At 38.0% G+C, this 21472-nt stretch overlaps 1 protein-coding gene across 1 annotated transcript; it reads right to left on the bottom strand.

Moving 5' to 3' along the window:
• Positions 1-13958: 13958 nt before the first annotated feature.
• On the bottom strand, positions 13959-21254 carry LOC126367475 (cathepsin K-like). The gene is made up of 14 exons (XM_050010998.1): positions 21103-21254; positions 20599-20698; positions 19953-20052; positions 19320-19443; positions 18988-19114; positions 18644-18759; positions 18395-18503; positions 18223-18303; positions 17782-18011; positions 17447-17573; positions 17168-17273; positions 15345-15434; positions 14923-15017; positions 13959-14577 (listed from the first exon to the last, which is right to left on the bottom strand). The coding sequence occupies exons 1-14, from the start codon at positions 21170-21172 to the stop codon at positions 14397-14399; spliced, it is 1656 nt and encodes a 551-aa protein (XP_049866955.1). The 5' UTR covers positions 21173-21254; the 3' UTR covers positions 13959-14396.
• Between the last annotated feature and the right edge of the window lie 218 nt (positions 21255-21472).

The raw sequence follows: 21472 nt of genomic DNA, 5'->3' as shown, positions 1-21472 counted from the left end.
ACAGAGAGACATAATATAAAATAATTGTGAAATACCTTCCATTGTTTGAGTCTGCATTACAATTTCCTTTATCGACAACAGGCGAGGCGACACGAACGTCGCGTGCGCAACTAGTCTAGATTAAGCCTGCCGTAAGGGACGTGACGTCGACGTAATAATTCTTATTTTGAAATAAATTGGTAGTATGAAATAGATACTAGGTATAAAAAGCGCTGGTAAGGTTAAAAAAAGATTAGCAAAAACATGCACACATACATAAACTCACGCCTATTTCCCACCATGGTAAGCAGAGACTATGGAATTCCATTGCTTCGATCCTGAAACACTTCTCTTGCTCCCTCCATATTCATCAGTCGTTTCATACACGCATGCCGGTTCAGAGTAGATTGTACTAAACCTTTTCTAAGGACATCTCCAATTTGGTCAATTAGTAAAAACTTTTTAATAATTAAAAAGCACAACAAAACACAGACATATAATTTGTTTCACAAAGCCATGGCTAAGACTAGGTAAAAGGGCCATATCACTAGTTGTCAACTGCATTTTCCTGGTGGCGCGACTATGGTGGCCCACCATGGTGTCCTAGTCCAAATAAAAAATCAAGTGCAGGACATAACATAAGCTCACGACTATAATATTTCCAGTTTGGGGTAGAGGTACCTATCTACATCCACCGCGTGATAAAACACGTCGACGCCTGAAATGTTAATGACGGGTTAAAAGCACAAAACACTAAGCTTTTTGATTACTTGTGGCTCACCCCACTCCATTCTAAATTACGGGGGCGCGTATATTACGTATGTGTAAAGGCGGATACAAACATTGCGAGGCATGTGCCCCGCATGCCTTTATGTTCACTTATATTTTGCGAGGCGTATGTATTGCGTGCGGGATATGCCTCGCAATATTTGTATTAGCAATACCTAATGTTGCCATTTTAATAATTATAATTTGTATTTCAAAACGAAAATACAAAACACATATTTTTGTTCTTCAATCAATAATTTCCTCCTCAAACCGAGATATCTTCACAATACCGGAAATTGGGATGCGAGGCCCATGTATAAACTGTTACTAGCTCCGATGTAAATTGACAACCCTAGTTGAGATACTATTAAGCGATTTACTTTGTGCTTCTGTTTATTTTCCGCACTTTACATGCAATACCTATGTTAATTTAACTTGAAGCTACTTACTTTCCATTTTAATCTGTATTTTCTGCTGCATAGTTACCTATTGTAACGCAGTCCAAGTCTTGAAATTATGCTAGAAATGCCAGGTAAAGAAATAAGTACTTAATTAAAACATTTTTTTAAAGAAATGTAGGTAAGTACTTTGGTTATAAAATGTCGCTTTATGGTGAAAACCTAAAGCGCCTTTTTTTTAAAAAAAAGTCATTCTGACGTGTTTGTTGGTAACAAAACCTCACAACAGATACGCTAGTGAACATGTAGATAAAAAAATGTCTTAGTTTTTTCTTAGAGTGTATACATAAACTGCACACATGATGTGGGTTGAAGTTCCAAAACTTCATGTCAAAAGTGGCTGCAAGTTCTCTGGATTACTTGTGGCTCTGCCCACCCCTTAGGAATATCGTTGATGAGTTTATGTATGTAGATAAAATATCGACGGAATTCTTTCTTTCTCCGTTGCTCTTAGCAGCTGTTTTCTCTTTACAAAGTAACTGCTACGTCGCGTAATGTAAAACTTTTAACAGCTGTCACTTGCTATGAAAGATTACACAACTTTCTTTGTTTCAGTCTTTATGCGACGAATAAAAGGTATTGCCATTCTGCAACGAATGCAAGTTATTTTAAATGGTTTTTAAATAAGGAACAAAGATACTTATTGTATAGAGATACAGTCACACAATTCACATCATCGTTTTCATGGGGTCCGCTTTCCTAAACCTGAAGATTTGATAGGTCCAGTTTTTTACAGAAGCGACTGCCTGACGGACCTTAGAACCCACGAAGGGATAACGAGTCAGTAATACAGGTTAAGTTCCATACCTTCTGTTATATATAGGACGGGAAAACAGAAATACACTTATCGATCGCTATAAAATGGCTTTTGCGTGTGAGCAACCGAAGAGCGTGGTGCGCGGCGTAGAGGTTAGCCAGAGAGAGACTAAAAATAAAAAATCGGAAAGAAGTGTCGCCGAGTCGGTTGCCCGCACCAAATACTTGCCGCTTTATTTTAAAATGTTACATGTCAATTCGTGTCGCTAACACCTTCGAAACGCGAATTTTAGACAAATCTCAAGAATGTCTCCATACGATGTTTTCCGTCACCGCTGAGCAGGTGAATCCAAACATGAATTCGAACGCAATGGTTTTGGTACGTGTTGGATTCGAACCTGTCATCTCATAGTGAGAGTTCAAGCGTTTTTCCTACTGGATTATCACGCCTAACCGCTCACATTCACATTATTAGCGTCAAACACAAAAAGCTTATGCTTTGCTTGTTCACTATTTTTTTTACTTCCCCTACTTTGAACTGCAGACGAGTTATAGCGAATCTCGAAAGTATGTTGGTAACAAGTTGGGAGATGATATTTGAATACGGGATTCATTTCCGGCGAACTATCTCGATGTTCGTTGGATGCGATTTAATTAAAATGTTATTTGATTACTGCGCAATGATACGCCGGGGCAGTCTGACGGTATGAACGCTTTCGAATTGCTGTCGTGTTTAAAAGGATAAGTAGATTACGGCGCGACAAATATTTAGCGTTTATAGCTTCAACGGTTTTCGATTTTAGTTTCATTTGAATACAAACATACAGCTGTTCATGTCTTCATCGCTTGAAGGAGAATAACACAACATAACATAAGTTCACGATTATATCCCAAAAAATTGCGGTTGTCAGAGGTACATCGATCGCTAGATGAACTATGTACCCACATCTCACCGAGTTTATAGAAGATTATGGATTATGCATAATGTATTTTTAATGTGATTTAAGTGCAATAAAAAGTTTTTGTATTGTATTGTATTATGGAGGAAAACGAAGAAAGCATTAAGTAGAGACTTATCGTAAGTAAGTATTTATGATGTCGCCGATCTTTATAAAACAAGAAGATATTTTAATCGTCCCTTTTTAATAGCCTACATTGTTTACTATCTATAAACAACAATTACAAACTCCCAACGATCCGCAATTGACCCTTCTAACAAGTATGCGTAAACATATCTCACCAACCCCTCGCACGCGGACGGGCAAAGTAATAAATGGGTTATTGTATAACTACAATAAGGCGCGTGTCTTTTGTCAATGACACTCTTACGTACCCCTGCTTGGATATTGGGATGGATATTTCCCATAGGAAGCATTGTGGGACTGTGGGACCCTCGGTAATATGTAGCCAAACCCATTCTACGTATTTGGAACTCGGTGGAGATCGGGCTAAAGATATCGTTTGCGTATTCGATGGGAAATTTTGCAAACTGTATTATTATTTGATTTGGTGTCGATTCTGTATTTGCGATGATTTATAGAAAGTAAATAAAAGTTGAAGTATTAAATGAAAGGGCGTAATTTGATTGGATTGTGAAAATTGATTGATTATATTTTTTGTTGTTTAGCTACCTATCGAACGGTTTTAGGTTGTTTTTAACTATTGCGCGGATGTTGCGTCGTTTAAAAAGTCATAAATTCATAACATATTTTTCATTTCTTTGTTTCTGTGTTGCGTTTGTGCACTGAAGTATTACAGAAAATTTTATATGGCAACCACGGAATGGTATCCTGTTTTCCAGTGAAGCTCGTTGCAAGAATTGGTTCCACAAATTCCAAATATCAAATTGCTCGCCTAACTTCGGCAAATGAGAATGGCGATTGGTTCCCTTTTGAAACCCTGCGCCTTTGTCCAATTCCCAAGTACCTAAATGTGTATAATACAAAGTTAACTACCGGTCTATTTATAGTAAGATAGTGAGTACATAATAGCTGGAGTAGGTTCTCAAGCCATTTGTGTAGTGAATGAAGTCGACAGAAGTGGAACATTTTGACAATGGAGGGGAACCTTTGTTCGTAAACGGCGTTCGTGCTCGCCGACGTTTTAGAGAATTTCGGGAGAAACCAGCTTTTGACGGCTACATGGAGCGTGATTGGTACATTTTGGAGAGAGAAACAGTTTTATCTATTCATAGAGTAATATAAGTATGTAGGTTACCTACACTAGAGCATAGAATAGGGGATAATACTACGTAAAGGAGCTCGGTGGCGCAGCGGTAAACGCGCTTGGTCTGCGATTGTTGAAGTTAAGCAACTTTCGCAAAGGCCGGTCATAGGATGGGTGACCACAAAAAATAAAAGGTTTTCATATCGAGCTCCTCCGTGCTTCGGAAGGCACGTTAAGCCATTGGTCCCGGCTGCATTAGCAGTCATTAATAACCACCAATCCGCACTGGGCCCGCGTGATGGTTTAAGGCCCGATCTCCCTATCCATCCATAGGGAAGGCCCGTGCCCCAGCAGTGGGGACGATAATGGGCTGATGATGATGATGATGACTACGTAAAGAATGGCAACTCTCCGCTCGCCACCAGCGTCTGAGCTATGTTTACCTCACCCCCCATTGTTTAATATATGAACGTGAACATTTAGTCTTGCATCGTATGGCGTCATACGTCACACACACAGATGCACGTGTACGATATCGTTAATGTGTGGTGTCTGTGTAAAACGAGGTTGCTTGTATGAAGTGTCAGGGGTGTGCCTAGAGTGTGATACTTTTTGGGATGGGAAGATTTATTATAAAATTTAAGTAGGTATCCTAAGACCTATACATCAACGATGGCTGCAGGTTAGTTTTTTGAACACTTGTCTTGCCTTAAAAGTTTACATTGCTAGAAAACCATCTGCTGATATAAACCTCTTCATGTAATTTACAAAATCGACAACTCTGCGAACAAATCATAAAAAAAGCTCTTACATCCAGCACTCTGCAAATTAAATCATATTTGACTGAAGCACGGTTTTCCGCCAGAGATTTCAGATTTCATCTGCTAAATTAAATGCAATGTGCTTGCATTAATTTTGAGGTGTTACGGCGAAAGTCATTATAACATCCTTTTCATGCAAGTATTTCGGAGATATTTTAATTTATGAAGATGTTTTATGTGCTGCCGAAAAATCACTTTTTAGTCACTATTCAAGCTTCATATACTAGTAAGTCTGACAGCCTCCGTGGTCTAGCGGTTAGAGCGTTAGGCTCACAATCTGGAGGTCCGGGTTCAATTCCCGATGGGGACATTGTCGAAATCACTTTGTGAGACTGTCGTTTGTTTGGTAAGGACTTTTCAGGCTTGAATCACCTGATTGTCCGAAAAAGTAAGATGATTCCGTGCTTCGGAGGGCACGTTAAGCCGTTGGTCCCGGCTATTAGCCGTAAAAACACCTCCACCAACCCGCAGTGGAGCAGCGTGGTGGAGTATGCTCCATACCCCCTCCGGTTGATTGAGGGGAGGCCTGTGCCCAGCAGTGGGACGTATATAGGCAGTTTATGATACTAGTAAGTAACCCTGTATTTGCTAACGTATTATAAGGTTTATGAACTTAATGTTTGTATAGTTAGGGCATGTAGAGTTTAAGACTTGGCTCTACGACAAGGCACATATACGGAGAGGGATGCTTCAGTTATTTAACGATTTCGACCATAACAATATTGTACAGCACATTTATTAGATACTTGTCTAATCCGCTACTTCAATAAGCTATCCGCTTGAAAATGGCTTCAAACGTCCAATTTCCCTGCATTATAATCTAAAGACCCCAGAGGCAGCATTTACAAAGGACTGGGTGAGCAGAGGGGCGTATATTTGGAGCGGCGGAGGCCTAGGGCTGCGCTGGCGGCCTGCAATCTCCTGATATAACGAGCAACGGTGCCGGACATTATCTACTCCAGTCAGGCTATGGCTATTCTGACGACTAGGTATTACTGTGAGTACTAGAACAACGAATAAGAGCGCGTGTTGCACTGAATATTAGGTTTAGGTACTCGTATGTGATGTGATAGTTGGGATCTGGCGACATTTGAACGATACATTGATAAGCCTTGCTTGATGCCATTGAAGTCGGCTTAGAGATTTTTTTTGACGTGATTTATTGTAGATTTGCCGCAGATGGCATTAACTACTTGGCTGGAAAAATGGGGAGCGCTGAAGGCTCTCACCCGGTTCGGCTTAAAGAGATTTATAACAATTCCTTCTTAAAGCATGACAAAATTTATCGTTATTATATTACATAATTAAAAATTGACACTATAATATGTACAGGTTGGTAGGTCTAGAATTTATATTCTATTTTGGGTCTGGCCAGCTCAGCAAGCTATTGACTGATAATCTGTGTTATCATAAATTATGATTCATCATATTATGTCTTAGGACTTCCATGCCGTGTGAGACTGCGCATTGTCTACTGACAATTTGTGGTTGTGTGTGTCATATTACGTATATTGGCGTAAGGCCCAGATGCCTTTTAAAATCCAAATCCCATTGTTTAACTATTGTGTCTGGAAATCCGGGCCTTACGAGGATATGTCAACGTCTGTTTAAAAGATAAGAAAATAATAATCATGTATCTAATATCATTTGAAATGGCGGTGGTCTGGTCATGTCCTTAGAAGACCTGTGGAACCGTCCCCATGAGCCCTGACTTGGTGTGCGCGTGGAAAACGCAAAAGAGGACGACCCAAAGAGACCAGGGGTCTGTTTAATAAAACTTACGATTGTAAATTACAATGACAATTTGATGTACATTGCGGAGTGTGTGATCACGAATTTTGCAGTTTCATATTAGCTACGTAATGAACACCAAATTGTCGTTGTAATTTACAATTGTAAGTTTTATGAAACAGGCCCCTGGCGACACTCGGTTGACCGGGAATTAAAAACAAGCTACAGAGGCTGCAAGAGATCACGAGGAGTGGAAATCTATTATTCGAGCCCTACATCTCAACAGGGCATAAAAGCATTTGAAGAAGAAGAACAACCACAAGAAGAAGAACATTTGACCTAACAATACTTCTAGTACAATGCTAGTCAATTTGTAGAGAAAATCCGAGCTATTCTGGTAGCGCCATTTTCAAGACGACAGAGCGGTACAAAACTAACAAGGACAGAAAAGAAAATAAGAGCAAAACCTTTGGAGAACCTAGTTATACTAACCATAAATAAGCTTAGCAACCGAGAAAGGTTGCTAAGCTAACAGCGCGTCGCGATTTGAGCAATATCGAACGATTTGAATAGCTACCTATAAGGTATATAACATGTTGATTTATCCTCATTGATTTAAAAGATGTGTTGCTGTTGCAGTTTCTTGTCATTTGTTCTCCTCAGCCATAACACCTTGCGAAATGACGTAAATTCAAAAATGTTACATTGACCTTCAACAAGTTTATATCCATGATAATTACGATGAATAAATGATTCTGATTTCTGATTGGTATTATGAGTACGTATAAAAGTACATGTATATCTAGGTTGTCATAATTATATCCTATACTACGTGTCTAAGGATTGTTGAAGGCTGGTGTCCCGCTACTATAGTCTATAGACATAAGACCTGTCAAATTTTTAGGATAGGTGAACAGGCCCCTTGTAAATGGGAAAACGCTACTAGGGAAATGATGAATGAATTACGATATGACGTCATCAAGAAATGATCGAACGGTCTCCGTGGACAATTGGTGGAGCGTTGGGTTCACCGCCACGGAGGTCGTTAACCTTACAGATCAATGCGACATCGCATCGCACTGTGAGGCAGGTCCCTTAAAGCCTGCAATAAATATTTGTAATTCAGTGTGGTAGAACTTCAGATGAACTAAGAGTTCGTATATTTCGTCTCCGTGGTACGAATTTAGATTTCTGTCTAGACCACGCTGATACAACGTTTTTTTTTTTAATATAAGCTACGTATACTGTTGAATAAATTGAGGGTCTTTCAAAATAGTACCTATGCCAGTTTGTCCCATTTATAAATATTCTTTTGTTATAATTTTATATCTGTAGGTAAAACTGGCGAAAAGTACTTGTGTGTGGCGCCCATTTTGGGCTTCTCCACAGACAGAGGCCCCACGTTGGGCGCCACTGCTTAAAACTAATTTCTGCGGTTTTGATGAATTTAGGGCCTCAGTTTTACAAAAAAAAAAAAAAATGTTTTTCAAATTTTATATCTAAATCCATATACCATTAAGTTTGTAGTGACCATGCAAAGTTTATCTTAATCATCATCATCAAGAGTCGATTTGTATTTGAACGCAATGTACTCGTACGTTTTTTTAACTTTCAAGTTAAGTAATATACATGGTATTAGTAACATCGTAACGAATACTAAGGGGGATGAGTCAGACCATGAATCTGAGTTGATATCAAGTGGAATTTCCTGTCGGAAAATTCATGATTTTTTGTGTTTTTTTTTAATTATTTTCAGTTCCTTACTTTGCGACGGAAAATTCCACTTGATATTAACTCAGAATCATGGCCTGAATCATCCCCTTTAGTATTCGTTATAAGTAAATAGTGATCTATTCCTCTACAGGATGGCTTTATCTCCACAAACAACCCTTGTCACGGGGCGATCGTTACTTTGAAACCTGACGACAACAACAGCTATGGACGGGACGTCGTGTATTTTTACCCGTTCGCAACAAAAACCATCATACCCTGACCCATAGACGTGTCCCATCTGTCCCCTCCATCATCCTATAAAGATGTCCTGCGGGAGGGGGCAAGGATCAAGTTATAGCGGTTTGTAGAAACTAATGACGTCAGTGAGAGATGACTACAATTTGTTACGGTCCATATTACGCCGCATTAGACTCTAAAATGCAATATTATTCAGTAACATGAAGCTTCACAGGTTCAATTTATGAAGGTATTTCTGGCAACATAATGGTATTTTACGTTTACATAGTTTTTCATTTTCTAGTATGAATATTTTATCCTAAATATTCGCATCAAAAGTGGCTGCAAGTTCTGTATCTTGTAATTACGTTCATGATACTATTGAGTCACTTTTAAATGTGTGAAAATTCAAATGAAATCGCAGCGCCTGCGCCTGTGAAAACATCTTGGTTTGTCACAGTATGGCGTCGTAAGAAATGGGATACAAGAAATTATCCCAGCGGGGTGACCAGATGGCTAGGTGTTAAAGTTTTATAGCTCAAGTAATAACCGATGTGCTCATTTACATAGACTCAAATGAAACAAGTATAAAAAGAACCCCGACCAGTAAATGACCGCATTTTGCAATCTACATAATAATGTTATTAGTTCGTCACAATGCGTTTTACTAAATGTCAGTAGTACCACGGGTAGAATTTACTTTCCGTAGTACTACCAAGCACCGTAGTATTACCAGGGGAAGACGTCCGTGGAAAACGACCTCCGTGGTCCAGTGGTTGAGCGTTGGGCTCACGATCCGGAAGTCCTGGGTTCGATTCCCGGTGGGGACACATCACAAAAATTACTTTGTGGTCCCTAGTTTGGTTAGGACATTACAGTCTGATCACCTGATTGTCCGAAAGAAAGATGATCCGTGCTTCGGAAGGCACGTTAAGCCGTTGGTCCCGTTTACCACTTGCTGATGTAAGTAAGTATTACATGAGCCATGTCAGGGGCCTTTGGCGGCTCAATAATTACCCTGACACCAGGGTTGATGAGGTTAGTACTCAACCTCACAATCCACACGATAGAAGAAGAAGGCCAGGGGAAGAAAAATTTGGCAAAAAACGTCAATGCCATGGATTAAGTAATATACTTAGGTACAATCAAAGAGCAAAAGTGCAGTCACTGAGCCCAGCGAATTATTTGTAAGCTGTGGTGAAATTTTGAACCATTAGTTGTCATAGTTATAAAATTTATGTTTTTATAGGTGTTTTTGGTCTATTACAGAAACATGTAACCAGGAGATCTTAAGTGCAACCAGTTAATTTATTACTTTGCAAGAAACTGATTGGACTTTTGCACCTTATCGTACATTTTCGTAATAGCAGAATTATTATTGGTTTAATTCATCATACAGACATATTGTGCATATCTCAATGGGAGATGGGCAGAGTCAGAAATCATTAATAAATTGACCAGCAGATATTCCTTTTGACCTAATATCAAATTGATGTAATTCATCTACAAAACTGTTGCATTATATTATAGAAGGCTATGCGGCTCACTAATTATCACGTTGGTCTAACACAATGCTCGGTGAAGCGTGGTACAGTCATGAGCAATATAATGTACCTACTTTAGGACTCTGTCGCACTAACATATTTGACATTTAGTGAGACTTACAGTACAATTTGTCAAAAAAGTTAATGTGACATGGTACCAAAGTGTATACATATTAATTAATGCTCGTGACCGTACTTAGGCTACAATGGAAATGTCTCTCACTAGTCTATTTGGGAACATAGTCGTGAACTTATGTTTCGTTATTATATGAAATTTGTTGTCATTGCTCACTTTTAATACGCGGAACTATCAAATTGCAAATATTGACTTTTTATTAGATAAATTGCTTCATTGCGGCTTTTTTAGACCCCCAGATATGTACTCGTCCCGTAGTTTTGCATAGGAAATACGCGGCCACACTTGGTTTGCAGTCCTAATATGTCGACTTATTTTCTGAAAAGTGATTTGAAAGTTAAGTTACATAAGTATTAAACTACATTTAAATTATATGCTAGACAGAGTATTGGATACATAAGTACGCCATGACGCGACACGCTTGTGTCTATAAGGAATAATAAACTGTATGATACATTTCTAGTTTATGACATTTACATATGACACGGTCCGCATGCAACAAAGAATTACAATTATACAAAATTGGAATGGTCGTTTAATTCGTTATCCCGCCCACCACATCGAGTGTCATACTAGTAATGTATCCGAACTCGTTCGGCCCAAGGGAACAATTATATCGAAAGCTTACTCGGTTAAAATATAGGCCCTGTCTGTACATCGTCTAGTAAAACGTTTTAGCCTCCAGCGACAATTAATACTAAAACTGAAGCTATGTATCTTTAGCTATTAAACTTTTTACCTTTCAAGTTTGATCAAGTAAAAAGAATAGGAAGTTACAAAAGGGCTTTTAGATTTGTATCGCTACAAACTTTAGTGAAAAGTGTCGAGTTCGTTTTTTGAAAGTAGAAAGACATTCTCTTTTAAAAGGTACTTACATTCAACTACTTAGTACTTACCCATTATTACATAAGCTACTTAAGTAAATGTTTTTTTAAATAGCCCGCTAAGAGTAAAAATACAATGTTGACTTCTCATCAAAGAATTATTAATATACTTATGCTTGTCACATCATCATCACACTGACCACTAAAGATTATTATGTTCAAGTATTGGCGTTCCCATTCAAGGTTAGTAAATATTACAAAAGCTCACGACTATAGCCCTATTGGGGCAGTCAGAGGTACATCCATCGTGGGACTAAGTACCCACACCTCACAGAGCGTTCTGTTAGACATACGTGATAGGTGGTGAGCCGTATCACCGTCTATAGTGGTCGAGCCAGCTGTGTTAGAGAAAACTGCATTTAAGATAAAGTAGTACCTCAAGTACGGTACCGGGGTTCGAATCGGCGTTCCCCATTTGAGAAGCAAGCTGGTAAACCATAGGACCACACAGTGATTTTGCCTTTTTTTAACGTTGGGAAGAGCATACTCCTCCACGAGTGTATCCACCTGGTATACCCACTAAAACCTAACAGTCTTCCTGCCTGCACCAATAGGCGGGACATGGGAGCGCGCAAGCATTCCTCGGAGTGTCCGTGGGGACGTCTGTTTCCGGACTCTGTCCTGATTTTATGTGTTTGATCACATTTCAGGACAGGATTAGCAGAACGTAGTGGGTAGGTCACTGGGACGGGGTAACCTATAAAATGCTACTTAGATTCTATGACAATCTTGTGACGTAGCGAGTAGGCGCCGCTACTTCAAAAGCGCACCCCTGATGCCGGGCAGCAGCGGTATCAGTACTGGTTGGAGGCCGAGGAATTGGATTCTAGTAGGGCTCTAGCCCTCATCATGATGATGATGATGAGGGCTCTAGCTAGAACATCACCGATTGAGAAATTGGTCGGTGTACTGCGGAACGGAAGGCGATTGGGGCAATCACCGTTCTACACGCCCTATCTATGGAGTAATGGCGATTACTCCACCGACAAGAGCGCAGCTCTTAAATAAAGGGACATCACATTTCACTCCTGTTGTTGAGCGGTTTGTGAAGAACATAATCGCAAACCGCTTCCTCCAGGAACTGTGACTATGCCTGTTACAAGTTTAGAATGGTCTAAACAACGCCATTTATGCGCAAAGAAAACAAGTCAATTAGAAATTTTCCCATTCTCTCTGTAAGTCGGTGAATCGGCACAAGCTAATGGACCTAATTGCTCCTTATCTGATCTGATACAAAGTGCTTGGGAAAGTGGAAGGTACCACGTCTTAGACGCGAATACTATCTGAACTTTCTCCGTAACTAATGGTGACCAGCTTTGCAATGTAAGTTGTATTATGGTTGTATTGTATACTTACTGTGTGATTATTATAATTTATCAGTGACATCTGTAGGGTATATCCTTCACTACATTCATAATCAATAATTTAAGAGCTCTCTTGTCGGTAGTAATCTCCATTATTGTCTATCAAAGGCAAATTCTACCCTTCTGTTCTTCTACTTACTTACTCTATAACATACACGCAAATACTAAGTATTCACGTATCATCGAGCTTTCTATTAGATCAGCTTGATAGGTGGTGGGCCGTGTCGCCGTCTATAACGGTGGAGCCAACTGTGTAGGTGAAAATTACACGTACGATAATTTAATAAGTAGTTCATTGGTAAAACTCCGGCGACTTTTTTCGAAATAAGGGTCTGGATAAGTTCTCCCCTTGACTAAGGAAACTCATGATGTAAGCAAGTGCGGCTTCAAGTATAATGGCCATATCTCATTAGGACACCATGGTGGTGCCACCAGCAAAATGTACAACTCGGTGTCTTGTTGGTTGTGCTTGACTATGGTTGCAATTTGCGGCTGCTTACTCTGCCTTTGGCTGCTTATATATGAATTATAACCGTGAGTTTATCTGTATGTATGTTTCCTTTGTGACCGTTTGACTGAGTGAAGTCCTCTCAACTTTTGTTAAATAAAAATAATTATTTCTTTAAAACCTAATTTTTACATTTTCGTGATTGCAGTACTCTTTTAAGCATACGATGCCTGTATTAGAAGATTTCGCTCTTCTTTAACAACGTGTATTTTTTTGTGATATGCGTAGCGGGTACATAAACAAGAACCATTTATAAAATTATCGAGCAAGTGACGTATTTGGAGCGACGAGTAGCGCATAGATTGGTATGTGGCACCATAGATCCAGATCAGAGTGTCGTGGGAAGAGTGGTGCGTGCGTTACTGTACTAATGACTGTCTATTATTACACTGGCACTGTCATGCGATACTTTAGGTAGGTACTTGTAATTTGTGAATAGAGCGTTTCTTTTGTCTTTCGGGACGGTCGTAATTGATTTCGTAATCTTACGATAGGCTACGACCTGTTCGTTCTGAATCTAATTCATTGTTGATTACAATTCTTTTCTCTGACATAAATAAAAGCTCTGCTGTCTGTCTTTTTTTAGGTCATTGTTTTTTTTTGTTAAGTATATTTTTTTGACCTAGGATAACATTTATGAAACAAATAAAAGAGAAGGTGCAGGTTGTGTCGTATCGGGAGGTGAAGGTTTTGGCGGGAAGAAGAGAGGAATGGCGATTACTCCACCGACAAGAGCGCAGCTCTTAAATAGAGAGAGAGATATTTTTTAATTGTTAGGGTTAGTGGATTGCTTGATTGTTTACCTTGAAAGCCCGGCTATCTTAATAATGCTACTAACTCATCCACACCAAGGCACGTTATAATAGCAGTCTATTTGGAATAAAAATCACAAATGCGAAACAAGCGTTTATTATAAGTTATACCTAGATTCCACGTGCTTACCTACTGAAAAATATGCTACAATAATTTACATATAGAAACATAGAGTCGTAATCCTCATTCTCGCCAAGTCATCGTTCGATAGTACCAACAACAATGTTTAATCGCTCTTACTATGATTTCTTTGTTTGATATACTTACATGAAAAATGGTTAAATAGACAACTACAGAGGAATTTCCGATTAGTGATCTACTTATACAAAGTTATTAACAATGTAACATATAATTAAATGAACTTGATGAATTAAATTGGCTATGAAAAGATAATGTCTATATAGACACTATACCTATTGCTTCGCTATTGACTCATATAGTTTAAGTCCCTAATTGGTCGATATTAAAAACACAAAATAGAAGCGATTAAATACGAAAAAGTCAGTTATAGAATAGTCTTAGAACATGACGTAAGTGGGCTCAGTCATGATACCGCAGTTGTTTTCCTTGGCAGCGATGTGCATGAAACCATCAATGCCCCAATCCTGACCCCAAGAGTTCTTCACGATCCAGAAGGTTTCCCCGTACTCCTCGCCGTAGCCGACTAGGGTGATCTCATGGTTCAAATTCATTGGGTTACTGGAAACAGATATGTAATATTTTGAAAATGGTAATACTTTTATACATAAAAAAAAACACTTCAACATATTATGGTACAACCACAAGTAAATAGTAACTTTTGATGCGAAGTTTGATGGATATGATTAATAATATGGAAAAGTGATCAGACCATCGCACGATGTATTGGCTTTAATTTTAGAAAATAAAAACCACAGAAATGGTAGCTTTGAATTGCTTTGAAGATTGCAAAACTAAAAAGTAGATACTAATAAATGGAGCTGTTTTCGTTAATAGATGTAGTAGTGATGATATTAGTTGTTTGGATGAAAACTATACTTTAACTAATAATAACATTGAACTCACCATTCAAAATCGTAGAATACTCCGCCAGAGTACAAAGCGAAGGCTGAAGTCACATGCACCGACACTGATAGAGGACCGTGGTTCACCAGAGCAACCTATAGAACATAATAATATGTTCTTTATTTTTAGTGGAATATAAACAATGTGCAAAGAAAATAAACAAAGCAAAAAATAACGTTAGAAGAGAAATACTTAGAAAAAAGGATGGATATTACTAATAGGTTCACCTCAATGTACTAACTAAAACATAGAAAATATTTTTAAAAATATATAAGATGATTAGGTTAAAATGGAACTTGAAGGGAAACAGCACAAAATTTGGCCACTGGTATAAACTCGATTGGAGTCTTAAAAGCTGTTGAGTTGCTGTTAGAAGGTCAGTACTCTGTAGTGACATATTCAAGCATATTAAATAAACTTACTTTCAGTGCTTGAATGCTATTCGGGGTAACATCGACGTATCCGCTGATCTTGTAGGTCTTCGACACATTTTGTATATGACAGTACCCGTCCTGCAAATCATCAATAGCAACAATTTTGAGACAGTTCCATAAATCCATTGTCTGAAATCCAAAATCAAATTCAAATTAAAAATACACTTCTCATCAAAAAAAATCGAAACACCTTGCAAGTTTACGTTTTGTCAGGATTATCAGAAAAATGTGTACATTTAGGAATAAATGTTAAATGTCGTTTAATAGTGAGTAATATGAGCTTATCAAATCTTAATGTTAATGTTCTAAATTTAAATAAATTTTTCATAGGTTTCGTATTTTGTTAAATGAGTCATTTTTATTCCGTATGGAGTATAAAGGAAATGGATAAAACAACACACGTAAATGAAAAAAAAAAAGCTAAAAAACGTTTATTTAATAACTTGTATTCCCTCCCCGAGCTCTAATTACTGCTTCCATACGGTTCTTCATCGATCGGATGAGAGTCACGATCACATGCTGTGGTATATTGTCCCATTCCTCTTGGATTGCATCTTGCAGCTGGCTAGGTGTTTCTGGGGCAGGATCTCTTGCTCGAATTCGTCTCTTTAATTCATCCCACAGATGTTCAATGGGATTCATTTCCGGGCTTCTTGCTGGCCATTCCATAATAGAGATATCGACTTCGTTAAGATAATCTCGTACGACGCCCGCGGTGTGAGCCCTAGCATTGTCGTGCATGAATATGAAGCCGTTGCCAATAAAATGTGCATAGGGCATCACATGAGGCTCGAGACACTCTTCGACGTACCGATGACAGTTTAGTGCAGGCAGACGTGGCCCAGACACGAAAGCAAGCTCTGTCTTACCGTCGGCGCTGATTCCTCCCCAAACCGTCCACGAACCGCCACCATAGCTGACCTTTTCTTCAATGCAGCATTGTGCATAGCGTTCTCCGTCTCTTCTGTAGACCTTGTTCCTTCCGTCGGTACCATACAGCATAATTTTACACTCATCAGAAAAGAGAACTTTGCTCCACTGTAGGTATGACCAATTTAGGTGCTCACGTGCAAAGTTAAGGCGCGCTCTTCGATGGTCTGCAGTTAATTTCGGCCCATTTGCTGGCTTATGCGGTACCAGTCCACGATCCTTCAACCTTCTTCTAATTGTAGAGTCACTTACAGCCACCCTTCGTACAACACGAAGCCGCTGCTGCAGTTGAAAAGCGTTAAGGCGTCGATTTCTTAAAGAAGTTGTTACAATAAATCGATCATCTCGCTCAGAAGTGACCCGATTCCTGCCAGATCCTGAAACGGCGCGTGAACAAACCAGTCTCCCGATAACGTTTATAGACTCTATGAACAGATGACAGGCTTAGATGCAGTCTTGCAGCCACAACACGCTGACTAAGGCCAGAATCCAGCAATGCCACAACTTGGGCGGCTTCTGTGGGCGAAGTATCCATACGTTTTAGAAAAAAAACCTTTTTTCAGACGTCCCAAAGTCACAGTATTGAAATAAAAAACAAAAAGTTTAAGGATAGGCGCCAATTTTTAGTTTTTAAACGCTAAATGTACTCCAACCCTAAACACACATTTGTCTCAAAACAGTGATTCATTTCGTTTATAAGATAAACAAATGAAATTCTAATTTTGAATTTAGAATTTTCGCTTATTACTGTAATGGCCAAACTGCCAGCTATACATTTATGTATTTTTTTTCATCGTATGAATTCTTTTTGTGTTAAATTCGGACAGAAACAATGAAATCGGAAGTGTTTCGATTTTTTTGATGAGAAGTGTATAACTAACCTGGTTTTCGTAAGTTCCGTAGTCAGCAATAGTCGGGAGACCATACTTCATCATCCATTCGTAAGCGGCGTTGTCGGTACCTCCATCACAGCCCGCTGCACCGAATCTGTAAGACAATCTCATTTTATTTTCTATCATATTTTACCAGTGGTTCAACCGGGTGTACATTTTTTCGAATTTAAGGGAAAATGCAATGCATATAATTAATATTTCAGAATTATTCGATCTTTTCTCTTACTTATACATGTTATTTCATTATGAAAGTAAGTAGATACGTACTCCCAAGCGCAATCCACTAGAGCCTGGTTGCTGAGTCTCATGAGTCTTCCGCCGTTGCTACGTGCCAAAGCACCTTCTACAGCTGATGTAGTTCCGAAAGTCCAACAAGATCCGCAGGTTTCTTGATCTTAGGAGAGAAAAACACTTCATTTAATTGTTGATACCGGGTAAAACATTATGCTGTACTTAATATTGTTGACTTGGTCCAACAGTTCAATAATACGTATATGAAATAAAAATACACATCGAAAAAAATAAAAGTATTGAAGTGGTTGATTTGATTGACCTCTACACTTTTACACGTTTAAATTTACAACAACGGCTAACAAACTTACTTTGTACAGGCGAGATGACACCTTCTAATCTCAGATCATAAACAGAAGGCAGTTTGCTGGCTTCTTCACCCAATTTAGCTGTAGTATAGGGAAACGGATGAGTGCCGACTTTGCCTTCAGGTCGTCTCAGCAGACCAGTGTAACGTTTCATTTCCTCCGGAGTGCGATCAGCGAAGTGGTTTACAGTGAGCTTGTAGCCAAGGTTTTTGCTGTTCGTTGACTTGATGAGTCTGTAATATATTTTTTTTTTATAAAAAAGAATTCTCTGTTGAATTGGGCGAAGGACGCGAGAAACAAAGGGGTCGAATTTAGGACTGAAAAAACGAACTGTACATAACAACCTAAACAAGAAATAGTAGTGAGTGACTTATGTAGAGATATGATGACTATGATGCAATTTAAGGATAGAGTGTATGCGTTCTTAAGTTTAACAAAACTTGCCTAAGGTTACGTTGAAAGATCCTCCTCCTCATCTGATGTTCATCATCGTGAGCGTATTTCTTGTTGTGGTTCTTTTTGAATCTGGAATGCAATCAAATCATAATATTCATAAAGTAATTGGAGAACTTATAGAAAGTACTTGTAAGTAGTTACAGTTTGTAAAGGAACGTACGCTTTAAACACGTGGTCAACATGGTCTTCATTTTCAGGGTCTATGAAGACTAAGTGTTTGGTGACACGTTCGTCTTTCATATGTCTGATTGGATCGTCTTCTTCGCACACTAGAACAGAAACGTTTTCCATTGCATTCAAAATTACTTAGTAATTATCTTTAGGAATCAAACACATTTCTCATAAAACAAAAGCATGTCATCTTTTGAAATATATTTTCTTATCTCTCTAGTTAGTAATAGGAACTTACTTGAATCAGCGTTGAAGATTTCTTTCTCATCAAAATTAATGTTGAAATTTTCAAAGTCCCACATATCTCGACGGTCGATGTAACCGAGCCAGGTGTTGAATTCTTCCAGCATATATCTAGATAGAAAATTGTCTTTTTATAGGCATACATTTAGCACACGTATACATTCATTAGGGCAGATAGAAAATTAATCAAAATACGACCCTCCTGCAGCCATTTTTTGTTTTTAGATAAAAATTACGACGTTTGCAATGACAGATATATTTCGTTATTGTATATTAGATAGTATTCTGTATAAGTATTTCATATGTCAATATTGAGTGTTAAATTAATGTAATCATTACCTTGTCGGGACCCACGCTTTGACTCTAGTATCGTAAAAAGCCCATAGTGTATGTTTCGATTCTATTTTTCCATCTACAGATTCTTTGAAGAATTTTGTACACTCCTGGTCTTTCATCATTTCTTCACCTGGAAGTATAATTAGAATTCACGCTAGAAAAACGCAATATTATATAAGAAACTTAAAGTTCTTATCATAAGTACCTACCTACTTTTGAACTCAATATGGCTGATTAAGGTCAGACCTATTTATTTAGTACAGAATAGATTTGGTTTCATTACTCATTGTATCACAAAAGTTTTAGGCGAAGTATTCTCAGATCGTTGCACTTACCAACTTCTTCAAAGTCATCAATGGCAGGTAAGACGTCTACAGGGCCAGAGTCCCACCTGCTTAGCCTCCTAGTGTGGCAGACTATTTTATTTTCTTCGCTTTCCCCGTACGTCTCGGGGTGGATCTTCCACAAAAATGATACATGTAAATAATCGCTATACTTTGAACTTCAACTCAGTGGCGTGCCATAGGAGAGGCGTATAGTATTGTTTCATTATAAATTCAGAATTAAAAATAATATCTTAAAATCTATATAGTTTTATATTGTTCACCCTGTAAATACATTTTCTTATCTTTGTTGTATTCATTGTTTATTTTGTATATTAGTTTATATATTGTTTTCGCGTCATAGGGCGCCAAGATATACTGTAATGGTGTATGTGCCATTATAAATACATATTTTTTTTGCAGAATATAGTATTCAAGATGATAAATAACATTGTAATTTACATAAAATGACTTTGTTTAGCTAGAAGTCCTTTGGGATTACTGTCTTATTTAACAATAGTTCTGTTAGACAAATATTAAGACGAACAATTGCAAATAATTTTGATACATACAAGGTGACACTTAATTTGAAAGTTTCCGAATGAAACTAATAAATGAACACGATTGTCATACATTGGGACTTACCTCATAGGCATACCCGCGTGAACTTCTGCTTTTGCCTTTGACTACGAATGATTTGACGGCGCCATGGTTGTACTCTACCCTCGACTCCTTCTCAGTTCGCCTGTGAAATAATTGTCATAATAAATAAACAGGATAGAGGTATAGAGGTATTCCTCTATGTGTTATAATGGTTCAGTTAGACGTCTTGACTACTAAATCACAGGTCATAAATTTGTTTCCCGGTCTGTTCAAATTAATTAGCAGTTCTAATTTAGAACTAAACATTTATTTGTGTCCGACCTAAAATTCCAAATTGATTTGGAGATTTTTTCGAAAATTTGCTTTTATATACACATGATAGAGTAAGTATATTTATTAATAATAACCACAAACACAGAATACAATTCTTTACAAATAGAAAACATCCTCCAAAGCATCACACCGAGGCAAAACTAAACTAAAATTAAATTTATAAACACCGTCTTTGTTTTGTAATGTAAAAGTAACAATTTTTGTTGTTTGTGACTATCCTATCCACCCATTACTTTCATTTAGCCGATCAATAGTTTTTAATTTTTCCTTCGAAACCTTGTCGTTGGCAGAATCGTATCCGAACGATGCCACCATAATAAGAAAAAAGTTAAAGTTTAAGAGAATGGAAACTTACCAAATGTTGATGTCTTCGACCAAACCGGACGCAAGGTTGATTTTAGTTATTTCGAAAGAGTATTTCTCAGGCCATTCCAGCTCATGCTTAGAGCTTGAACCTGAAATGCGACAGGTGAGTAAGGTAATTATTATTATTTTATGGTCACATCTTAACAAAGGGGGATGTCTAACTGCAACATCTGTAATAGGTATGAAATCCTCAATTCAAAGCACTTAATTGCACGTAAACACAACATAAAGGGCAAAGTGACAGCAGCAGTTGGCGGACTTATTGCTAAGCTGAAATATCTTCCAGGCAACCTTAGGGTGAATGAAATTCATATGTTAATCCTTGCAAGTTTTTAAACTAATCAAAATCGCAGGAATTAAGGTTCTGCGGCTAATGTTGAAGTGAGGCCACCACCTGCATGCACTTTATATTTTCATTTGCTGTTGCAAAAAAAATAATAATAATCCAATGAGCGTTGAATGAATAATGAAAAAAAAAAAAACAGTAACTTACTTTTTCCTTCACCACTCACCGCTGCCGCCACAAAGGCTAAAAGAAAAAATGACAAATTAGTCAATAACATTTTTTTACTTTGGCAACCCCGTGCCAGGACTAGACTCTACCACAATATGATTCCACAATCCCGGATTTATATACTGCCTCTAATCATAACCTAGCTCATTATATTTTAATATACCACAACAATTTTCGACAAACAGTAACTGAAATACATTTAATGCGATTTGATAATAAATAATTTGATAAAATTTATTACAATGTTTGCTAAAAATAATATAATCGGTGTTAAACAACTAATTGATTCGATATGAAAATGCATAGCACTGGAAATAATGACTGGTAGAGCTTACTAGGTCGATTTTAC

This window comes from Pectinophora gossypiella, chromosome 6 (assembly GCF_024362695.1).
Source record: "Pectinophora gossypiella chromosome 6, ilPecGoss1.1, whole genome shotgun sequence".
Lineage (NCBI taxonomy): Eukaryota > Metazoa > Arthropoda > Insecta > Lepidoptera > Gelechiidae > Pectinophora > Pectinophora gossypiella.
The sequence above is the reverse complement of the archived record's forward strand: the minus strand, read 5'-3'. Positions and strand labels throughout refer to the sequence as shown.